Source organism: Argentina silus, assembly GCF_951799395.1.
Source record: "Argentina silus genome assembly, chromosome: 9".
NCBI classification, from domain to species: Eukaryota; Metazoa; Chordata; class Actinopteri; order Argentiniformes; family Argentinidae; genus Argentina; species Argentina silus.
Genome location: NC_139663.1, coordinates 23,017,796 through 23,028,676, shown reverse-complemented (window position 1 = coordinate 23,028,676; position 10,881 = coordinate 23,017,796). Strand labels below are relative to the sequence as shown.

Sequence of the window (10,881 nt, the reverse complement as noted above, 5' to 3'; positions counted from 1 at the left end):
TAATGTCCGGTGGCGAGTGTCTCTCTGCTGTTTCTAACTCTTCTGTCTGCGCCGGTGGCGGTGTCTTCCCGTGCTAACGCTCATGTTGTCCCGGACGCTACCCGCGGCCGCAGGTTCTGGCGCCAGGTCCCGGGTCACCTGCGCTGCGTAGAGAGTAACAGTCTGGGCGTGGTGTGGGGCATCGGGTGTGATGGCACCGCCTGGGTCTACTCCGGGCACGGTGGGGAAGGCTGCCCCCCTCAGGGTAAACTGCCCCCCTTTGCCCCCCTCAGGGTAAACCGCCCCCCCTTTGCCCCCCTCAGGGTAAACTGCCCCCCTCAGGGTAAACCGCCCCCCTGCCCCCCCTAACACTAATGCTAACGATTTAGCCAGTGCTAACTGACCAGATAGCACACACCTAGCTCCCCCCCGACCCCCCCAGCCTCCCCCCCGACCCTCCCAGCCTCCCCCCAGCTCCCCCCCCCCCCCCCGTTTCCCTGTGAGACTCCTGCCATACTACACAGACCACACTCTCACTGTGAGAGGTAAACACTCGAATCAAATCCTTGGGACGCCCTGACTCTGACTCTGACTCTGACTCTGACTCTGACTCTGACTCTGACTCTGACTCTGTCTCTGACTCTGTCTCTGACTCTGTCTCTGACTCTGACCCCCCCATTTGAAGTTGAGATTGAACTGTAAGGGATAGGGGTTAAGGGTAGGGGTTAAGATAAGGGGTAGGGGTTAAGGGTTAAGGGTAGGGGTTAGGGGTTAAAGGTAGGGGTTAAGATAAGGGTTAGGGGTTAAGGGTAGGGGCTAAGGTTAAAGGATGTTTTGTTTCCTGGTTTGGCCTTGGTTGTAGCTGAGTGGGGCAGGTTGTAGCTGAGTGGGGCAGGTTGTAGTTGAGTGGGGCAGGTTGTAGTTGAGTGGGGCAGGTTGTAGTTGAGTGGGGCAGGTTGTAGCTGAGTGGGGCAGGTTGTAGTTGAGTGGGGCAGGTTGTAGTTGAGTGGGGCAGGTTGTAGTTGAGTGGGGCAGGTTGTAGTTGAGTGGGGCAGGTTGTAGCTTGTAGACTTTCCTGGAACTGGAACTGGGCCCTGTGATTGATACCAACCACCTGATCTACAGCTAACATCCATGCAGCCCAAACTGTTCAGCTCCCTATAAACCCACTTATTTCTACCTATCTGAATTTGATGTTAACCTACCGTGTGTGTGTGTGTGTGTGTGTGTGTGTGTGTGTGTGTGTGTGTGTGTGTGTGTGTGTGTGTGTGTGTGTGTGTGTGTGTGTGTGTGTGTGTGTGCATGTACTGTGAGTGTGTGTGTGTGTGTGTGAGTGTGTGTGCATGTATATGTGTGTGTGTGTGTGTATATGTGTGTGTGTGCGTGCATGTGGTTGCAGACTTTGCTTTCTATCGCAATACAATGACATGTTCTCTGTAATGCGTCTCTGCGTTTGACCGTCCAGTTTCCGTGTCAGAGTTGAGTGTGTGTTGCGTTTGCAGGGAACGCTGGCGGTCTTCACACACACACAGACGTGAGGAGTGTGTACGTCTACGAGAACCAACGCTGGAACCCTATGACCGGATACACAGACAAGTACTGACAACCTGCTGTGTGTGTGTGTGTGTGTGTGTGTGTGTGTGTGTGTGTGTGTGTGTGTCAGTGTCAGTGCAATGTGTGTGTGTCAGTGCAGTGTGTGTGTGTGTGTGTGTGTGTGTCAGTGCAGTGTGTGTTACAGCCCCTTTGCCATCCTTGCAGGCTGCTTCCTACCGACCGGTTTCCGTGGAGTGATGAGGGGGGCTTTAAGGAGCGCAGCAAGACCACCACACACCCCCCCTCCCCACAGTGGGCCTGGGTGGGTGCTCCTGTCCACACACACCCTGCCACACAAAGACCACCACACACCCCCCCTCCCCACAGTGGGCCTGGGTGGGTGCTCCTGTCCACACACACCCTGCCACACAAAGACCACCACACACCCCCCCTCCCCACAGTGGGCCTGGGTGGGTGCTCCTGTCCACACACACCCTGCCACACAAAGACCACCACACACCCCCCCTCCCCACAGTGGGCCTGGGTGGGTGCTCCTGTCCACACACACCCTGCCACACACCCCCCCCCCTCCCCACCCTGCCTCCCAAACCTCAGCATAGTTCAGCCTCACGACACCATCACTGACAAACTGCTGCTGGAATAGTTCGTGTTCACACTCTGCATTGATAATATATTGTCTTGTGAATGTATTGATAAGGTATTGATAAGGTATTGATTGATTTCGCTGTGTTGTTGTAGGTGATGGAGTGGGCCGTCGACTACGGTATCCCGGGAGGGTCAGACAAGGAGGGCTGGCAGTATGCAGCAGACTTCCCTGTGTAAGTCAAGGAGGAGGAGGACTCAGCCTGTCACTAAGCTGAGAGAGACGTGTGTGTGTGTGTGTGTGTGTGTGTGTGTGTGTGTGTGTGTGTGTGTGTGTGTGTGTGTGTTGTTGACCAGGATGGTTGTTTTCTGTGTCTCTGGCACGCAGGACGTTCCACGGCCACAAGACCTTGAAGGACTTTGTGAGGCGCAGGCGCTGGGCCAGGTACTGACACACAGACACAGACACACACACCAGTAAACAGACTTCATGATCAAGAATGCAAACTAATGTCCCAACAGAACCTTTCCAATAGGAATGTTTAGAAATGTGACTTCCTGTTTCCTACAGGAAGTGCAAAATCACCCTGTCCGGGCCGTGGCAGGAAGTCCCGCCCGTCCCCCTGAGTGACATCACGGTGCTGCCGTGCCTGGCCCAGAGCAGCATGGAGCAGGTCCCCGTCTGGGCCCTCAGCGACAAGGGGGACGTCCTGTGTCGGCTGGGGGTGACGCCCCTGAACCCTGCGGTAAGGAACCGCCTCTCTCTCTCTCTCTGTCTCTCTGTCTCTCTGTCTCTCTCCCCCCCACCCCCCTCTCCCTCCAGGTCCAATAGTCCAGCACCAAGGCCTACAGTGCACACATACACCATGTCAGCATGGGTTAGAATCTGGCCCACGCCCTGCTGACTCCCTCTCCTCCTGACTTCCTCTCCTCCTGACACCCTCTCCTCCTGACACCCCCTCCTCCTGACACCCTCTCCTCCTGACACCCCCTCCTCCTGACACCCTCTCCTCCTGACTTCCTCTCCTCCTGACACCCTCTCCTCCTGACTTCCTCTCCTCCTGACACCCTCTCCTCCTGACACCCTCTCCTCCTGACACCCTCTCCTCCTGACTTCCTCTCCTCCTGACACCCTCTCCTCCTGACTTCCTCTCCTCCTGACTTCCTCTCCTCCTGACACCCTCTCCTCCTGACACCCTCTCCTCCTGACACCCCCTCCTCCTGACACCCTCTCCTCCTGACACCCCCTCCTCCTGACACCCCCTCCTCCTGACACCCTCTCCTCCTGACACCCCCTCCTCCTGACACCCCCTCCTCCTGACACCCTCTCCTCCTGACACCCCCTCCTCCTAACACCCTCTCCTCCTGACACCCCCTCCTCCTGACACCCTCTCCTCCTGACACCCCCTCCTCCTGACTTCCTCTCCTCCTGACTTCCTCTCCTCCTGACACCCCCTCCTCCTGACACCCTCTCCTCCTGACACCCTCTCCTCCTGACTTCCTCTCCTCCTGACACCCCCTCCTCCTGACACCCTCTCCTCCTGACACCCCCTCCTCCTGACACCCTCTCCTCCTGACACCCTCTCCTCCTGACTTCCTCTCCTCCTGACTCCCTCTCCTCCTGACTTCCTCTCCTCCTGACTTCCTCTCCTCCTGACTTCCTCTCCTCCTGACACCCCCTCCTCCTGACTTCCTCTCCTCCTGACTTCCTCTCCTCCTGACACCCTCTCCTCCTGACTTCCTCTCCTCCTGACTTCCTCTCCTCCTGACACCCTCTCCTCCTGACACCCTCTCCTCCTGACTTCCTCTCCTCCTGACTTCCTCTCCTCCTGACTTCCTCTCCTCCTGACTTCCTCTCCTCCTGACTTCCTCTCTCTACACCGTCTGTATCCAATAACATGAAACTTATAAGAGTGGGACACTCAATAAATAATACAAATAAATTTAAAAAATAAATTAAAAAAATAAATTAAAAAAAGCCACCAGACAGACAGGGACTGTGACTCTCTGCTCTGCCTGGGGACAGGGGGGCTCGTGGCTCCACGTGGGGACGGACCAGCCCTTCAAGTCCATCTCCATCGGGGGGGGGCACCAGGTCTGGGCCATCGCCAGGGACGGGGCCGTGTTCTACAGGGGCTCCGTGTCCTCCAGCAACCCCGCAGGTTAGCGTGTCCTCGGGACCCCCATCTTCACCCCAACCAAACAGCCTGGTCCCCCATTTATTTATTCCTGGATTTAGGATTTGCACAATAATAAATGAAAGACAAAATGAAAAGAAAAAGGCACGTTGTGCAGCGGAGGTTCAGAAACCTCGTCAAGAAGCCTCCCCTAAAAAGTCATAGAAAAATAAGAACAAATAAAATGGAAAATGTAATTAATATTAATAATAAAATTAGTGTATTGTTGGCTAGTCTAAAATGTGCATTGTGAGACAGAAGTTAAAAATGTTAATGAAAACATTTTTTTTTTTTAATGACTTGAATATTGAATGTCAATGTTGTGACTGTGATTTTTGAGCATGCACACTTGCTCCCCCTGCAGGAGAGTGTTGGTACCACATCCCGTCTCCTCCCAGGCAGACGCTCAGACAGCTGTCTGTGGGGAGGACCTCGGTCTACGCCGTGGATGAGAACAGTGAGTCTCAGAAACACCCCCCCTGGAACATGTCAAATGGTTCATTCCTGAACAGAAACAACCCCCTCTGGAACATGTCAAATGGTTCATTCCTGATGAATGAACAATAGAAACGGATTCAATCTCTCCAGAATCATCTTCTGACAATGCAGCTTTCTCCTGTACAGAGTTAAAGACGCAGTCTGTATGTTTTATGTGCCCCTGACTGTGTATGTTGTTGTTTTTGAAACTCATATTATGTAATATGTTTTATGGACCCCAGGACTCCCTGGAAAACAGTGACACTTGTTACTGAGTGGAATGACTAGCAGGTCTTTGTTGACGTGTGTGTGTGTGTGTGTGTGTCCTGTAGGTAATCTGTGGTACAGACAGGGCCTGGCCCCCAGCTACCCCCAGGGCTCAGCCTGGGAGCTCATCTCCAACAACGTCACCAAGGTCTCTGTGGGTCCCCTGGACCAGGTCAGTCTCATAACCATCAGAACATAATAACAGAAACACCATGACTGATGTGTAGTGGATTCACTTACTGAGACAAATGTACTTCCTGTAAGTCACTTTGGGAAGAAGCGTCTAAATGACTTCAATGTAAAACGGTGTCTGTGTCGTCAGGTGTGGGTCGTTGCAGACAGCGTCCCTGGTTGGCCAGGGGAGCCGCCTGGAGCTGTCTGTCACAGGCTGGGGGTGGGACCAATGCAGCCCAAGGGCCAATCCTGGGACTTCGGCATCGGGGTGAGTTTTCTCTCCTTCCATTCCTTATTCCCTGATGATGTCATTACCTAGAGACTGTATAACATGGTAATACTGCAGTAATTACAATGTTACAACACAGGTATAGGGGGCAACTCAGTGTAAAGAGTTTTGGGTTTTTCATTTCCCTTGTGATGGTGTACCTAAAGTGAGTGACTTTGCAGCTATGGGAGGAAAATAACCTACTGTACGATTCTGTATGTAAGGCACTTAACCACGGTGTGTGTGTGTGTGTGTGTGTCCTCACACAGGGAGGATGGGAGCACATCAGTGTGAGAGGGAACTCTACAGAGGCTCCCCGTGCCCCCCTCCCTACCCCCACCCGCAGTGGCAGCCCCCTCTCTGCGAGGCCACAGGCGCAGGTGAACGGGACCATCGTAGAACCCCTCTAAGCCCCCCCCCCCCCACTCGCTGCTCCTCCTCCTCCTGCACGTGCCTGGTTCCATTCTCCTCCCTGGTCCCTCCTGCTGTTCCTTAACCCAGCTGTTCCTTAACCCAGCCGTGTTCACATATCTGACAGGACTGGACGTGTGTGTGAGTTATGTCTCCAGCAATAGGTCGTCCCCACTCCCAACATCGACCAATCAGAGCTTCCACTATGTGGGCTTTATTTTAATGGTGTTAAAAACAGTCTTCGCACGGGTGCGCGTCTGAAATATTAGTGCTCTTTTCAACCAGAAACAATGTCATTTCAGTTCCTGATGTTCTGTGTTCTGCTCGTTAAGGTTGTCCTCGGGGTTGAAGGCGAGGCATAACTACGGATTCTGGATTGTTCTTTTGCTCTTGAGTAATACGTTTACTTTTTCACCGGCACGTGACCCGCTTATTGTGGCGAACGCGCCTTTTTCACCGCTACTCCGCCCACCTGAGGGGTGGGGTAATTTCACCTGTCACCGCCGACATAAATCGCAGACACGTCTGCGTTTGGGCCGGCTCAAAATGGCAGCTTAGAGCACTTCTCCTCTCCAGTCCATGCAGATGCATGAACACCCAAGTGGCTAGGCACCGAAATGGAACCAAGCCGTCAGCATGCCTGTGTCCAATGATCTGGACTAATCCCAAACCAACCAACCAACCTACACCCACTGCCTGGTCCGCTCCCCCTGGACCAAAACAATATCATCGTCTTGTTTCGTATGGTTTTGTTTGTTGATGTTTTTCCCCTCATTCTTACTACCTGGTTCATATAGTTTTTTTTAATCTATATGTTGTTTTATGCTTAGTTTTTTTGGTCTTGACTCATCTACGTGTGGTCTGGTGTTTGTAGTACGATGTACGATGTTTGCAGTGCTTTTGTTTCTGTCTACAGAATTAAAATCTGTTCCTAGAGATTAACTCTGGTCTTCCACGCATGACCTTCGCAACAACAAATGTGGGCTATTTAAAAAAAAAAAGAAGAAATTATCGCCACGGCAAATTTGACCTTCTGTTTTGTTTTTCTAAGCCAGTGAGAAGGTGATTACAGACCAGGTTCAGAACGAAGAGCATAGATTTATTGTATTAGGTCGCGTTGATGGATCTGTGTTGTTGTTGATCTCAGTATTCAGACTGTTGACGTGAACGCAGCAGGTTTGAACGTCACAGTGACGTCCTCTTTACAAGGGCGTTGAACTGGGAATTAAATTTCAAATTTCAGCTCTTTGGCTCCGATATTTTATTTCTGTTTGCACCTGATCTGTGTTTGTGACGTGTACATGTATGTTCTCAGAGTGTCATTAGTTTTATTGTAGAGAAATCTTAACCGTTTGTTCAACTAAACAATCTTGTTTCGGTTAAAGGGACAGTTCAACCAAATTATAAAATCACATATTTGGTTCCTTCACCTGAAAGGAGTCTTTTGACAAGGACAGACTTCAATCAACACTTTGGTTCTGTTTATCTTCACCGTCACTAACCGTGGAAGTCAATGGACCCAGCATGTTTGAAATGCCCAAATAAGAGATGAATCGGGAATTACATTTCAGACATACTATTTTAGCAGACTTCAATTGGGTTTTGGTATAAACAAATAAATAAAATAGCATTGTTAGTCCAGTGCCCAGATCAACAACATCAACATGTACACGACCATATTCAAAACACTAGAAGAGTAGAAGTAAATTTGCATTTATTTCCATATTAAACAGTGTAATTAACTATAAACATTTCATTCAATTACACTAAGCATGATCGTCAATATGAAGTAAAAATATTACAATTTTTAAAATGTACAAGTTTAAAGGACAGAATGTATTTTTACATCTGTTTTTGTGTCATTAATTTAACTGTTCTTTTTTTCCACCGTGATATGTTTAACTCTGCTTTCCTCATACCTAGGACTTGATTACATCATTCCCCATTTACAGACAAAATTAAACATTTATATACATCAGTACAGTTCAACATTAAGTTACACTTCTCAAATGTGCAAGATTAAGCAAATGTATATACTGTAGAATAAAACATCAGGATTTCCTTAAATAAAATGTTCAAGTTTAACTGAAGCGCAGGCTGCTGGTATCACAGAGGTTAACCATGTCTAGAATACAGTGCCTACTTGTTGGGAGGAGAAAGGGAATCTATCCACCACATTTAACTGAAGCCTTGCTGTTCACATGGAAACCAACGACAGCAAGTTAGGAGGATTCCACCACAGTCTCGCTCTGTCTGACGGTGTCTGTCTGGAAGAACTGTGTTTGAATGACGTGAACGTAAAGACACGGAAAAAAAAGCTCACCTCGGTTTTTCACGTCACTTTTTTTTTTAACCGTTTGATTCATACATTTATATACATAAATCGACTCGTGGTACACAGAGCCCAGCACTGCCACACAGTGACCAATACAACAGCAAGGCCGGTAAATGAAGCATCAGTTCTGTGAGGGCGGCTGTTACAACGTCCACAATCCTTAAATCTTTACCTCATGGGTTGTGTCACATGCAGTAGTTGGGGAATAAACGATGCAGAAGAAACTTCCAGAATAAATGAAGGTACTGGAGAATTGGTTTGACCCAGTAAACCAAACAAAGCGACACAGAACAGATGATTCTGCTGTGGTACAGTAGTCTAAAGTCAACTACAACAAGAGGGTTTCGGGGGTTCTTACTGAGTTTAAAATCCCTGCACGGTCACTGGAGAAGAGAGGCAGACAAGACGCTGCCACAGTCTCCGGATCATCCTATGAACTCAAAACATTTCGTTCCAATCAAAGATACACATACATGTTCATTGCACATTTGTTTTTTTACAAACAACTCGCACAATTCATATTACATTCTGACATTTAAAACAACCTTTGACCTCCTATGTACTCCAAACTCACTTAAGTCACAAGTCGATGTATTGGGGGGGGGGGGGGGGGGGATGGGATGAGTTTGTTATAGTGTGTTTCCTTGAGTGAAAGGGGGAGAGGATGTGTGTGTATGTATACTGTATAATAGGCACTGCGATGACACCCACTGATGAAGAATCTTCCACCCATATTCATTCGAACCATGGCTTGTGTTACAGAATCCAGTGACTTACAGATGAAGCTGAGTTGAGCTACCTTCTAAGAAACCGTGTTGTCTTACCAGTAAGGCTGTGTCGGCCTCTCCCTGTCCCAAAACGCTCCTGGCGATGTTCACCATGACGACAGCGATGACTACGATGGGCGGAGGACACTCACTAATGGCCGCGTTCAGACATATTACAGATCCGTGCACTTCTCTATGAATTTGACACAAATTATTCATTGATGTCAACGGGAGACGGACATGAAAATACCACGCCTGAATACCCCCCCCCCGTTATCACTGTTTCCATAGCAACCAGAAGCAGGAAGTCCGTGGAGCGACACCTGTCCGCCTGTTATCATCTCGACAGGAAACAATGCTACCTTTGATCTACAGGTGCTTCAGTCGACTCCTCCGTTATCAAACCAACGGTCTGGCATTTCCCCTTCGACGGCTGGCTAAAGCACAGACCTGCGTCAAGGCTAATCTGTCAACGAGTGAATCACCAGACCTTTAGATTCCTACCCTTCTTGTTCCAGGGGAGATTCTCCTATGTATTCTCCTGTAGGGGGAGATTCTCCTGTAGGGGGAGATTCTCCTATGTATTCTCCTGTAGGGGGTGTATTCTCCTATGTATTCTCCTGTAGGGGGAGATTCTCCTATGTATTCTCCTGTAGGGGTGTATTCTCCTGTAGGGGGTGGATTCTCCTATGGATTCTCCTGTAGGGGGTGGATTCTCCTATGGATTCTCCTGTAGGGGGAGATTCTCCTATGGATTCTCCTGTAGGGGGAGATTCTCCTATGTATTCTCCTGTAGGGGGAGATTCTCCTATGTATTCTCCTGTAGGGGGAGATTCTCCTATGTATTCTCCTGTAGGGGGTGGATTCTCCTGTGTATTCTCCTGTAGGGGGTGGATTCTCCTGTAGGGGTGTATTCTCCTGTAGGGGGAGATTCTCCTATGTATTCTCCTGTAGGGGTGGATTCTCCTGTAGGGGGTGGATGTAATTTAGAGGTAAAGGAGAAAAAGAAAAAGGCAACGACAGTAATAATCAACAAGTTGTGAAGGAGCAAAGGAACAATGTTTGTGAGCCGTGTTTCAACCACAGACCTCTGGGTTGTTGTTGTTTTTTTTTTAAAGTCTGCCAAAGGAGAATAGCTTATTCCTATTTGTCTGCCAAGCAGACAAGCCAGCCCGGCCCCCAGTCTAGTCCAGTTCAGTGGTTTAGGGCTTTAAAAAAAAAAAAAAAAGTCGGGTCCTTTTTTTGGGGGGGGGGGGGGGGGATGGGGGGGCAGGATGACATTAACCAAGAACGGAGAAGAAAAAAACAAAAGAAGAGGCAGCCGGACTCTCGGAATGCACTTCATGACGAGTTCCTAAAGCAAACAAAGAACCGAGGTCCTTTTGTATTTCTGTTCAGTTATTTTTTCTGCTGAATTGCACTGAAGGGAACAAACCACACCCACTGATGCAGGTAGAGAGGGAGAGGGGAGGGGGGGAGAGGGGAAGGGGGGGAGGAGAGTGGAGGTGGCTCAGAGACTAGGCTGGGCCTCGTCTGTCTTATCTGATTAAAAGGAGGTTGGGGAGGGGAGGGGAGGGGGTTGGCTGTTTGGAGCGTGTGGCTCAGTCTGTGTACAGTCCTCTTCATTGCCACCTCTGTGGGAGAAGAGAGCAGTTCTGCCTGAGAGAAGCATCCAATCACGGCCCTCGCCACACCGTCACCGTGTGGTCTGTCCTTTTGAGTCTCCTACATTCACCCGAGCGGCGCTGGGTCCGCTCCACTCTGGTACAGAGGGGACCGGGCCCCTCCACCAGCACCTGCTAGTCTTTCTCTCCATCTTCACTGCTTCCTGAGGAGGCAAAAACAAACATGGAATTAGAACTCAACTGTCACTACCTCTGCCCCCCCCTC

At 49.8% G+C, this 10,881-nt stretch overlaps 2 protein-coding genes across 2 annotated transcripts in view; one reads left to right on the top strand and one right to left on the bottom strand.

The window, feature by feature from the left end:
- Window positions 1-7,134, top strand: part of LOC310809922 (tectonin beta-propeller repeat-containing protein 1-like) — a gene marked incomplete at its 5' end in the record, with an annotated part of 7,901 nt that extends 767 nt beyond the window's left edge. The window contains 11 exons of the mRNA XM_083677443.1: window positions 114-244; window positions 1,482-1,575; window positions 1,738-1,834; window positions 2,272-2,351; window positions 2,504-2,560; window positions 2,687-2,861; window positions 4,142-4,277; window positions 4,657-4,749; window positions 5,102-5,208; window positions 5,359-5,478; window positions 5,748-7,134. Of these exons, the coding sequence (XP_083533569.1) occupies window positions 114-244; window positions 1,482-1,575; window positions 1,738-1,834; window positions 2,272-2,351; window positions 2,504-2,560; window positions 2,687-2,861; window positions 4,142-4,277; window positions 4,657-4,749; window positions 5,102-5,208; window positions 5,359-5,478; window positions 5,748-5,888 (1,231 nt within the window). The 3' untranslated portion in view covers window positions 5,889-7,134. The remainder of the gene's footprint in view (window positions 1-113; window positions 245-1,481; window positions 1,576-1,737; window positions 1,835-2,271; window positions 2,352-2,503; window positions 2,561-2,686; window positions 2,862-4,141; window positions 4,278-4,656; window positions 4,750-5,101; window positions 5,209-5,358; window positions 5,479-5,747) is intronic.
- A 458-nt stretch (window positions 7,135-7,592) lies between these two features.
- lmtk2 (lemur tyrosine kinase 2) overlaps window positions 7,593-10,881 on the bottom strand; it is a 38,814-nt gene continuing 35,525 nt past the window's right edge. The window contains exon 14 of the mRNA XM_083677845.1: window positions 7,593-10,815. Within this exon, the coding sequence (XP_083533971.1) occupies window positions 10,791-10,815 (25 nt within the window). The 3' untranslated portion in view covers window positions 7,593-10,790. The remainder of the gene's footprint in view (window positions 10,816-10,881) is intronic.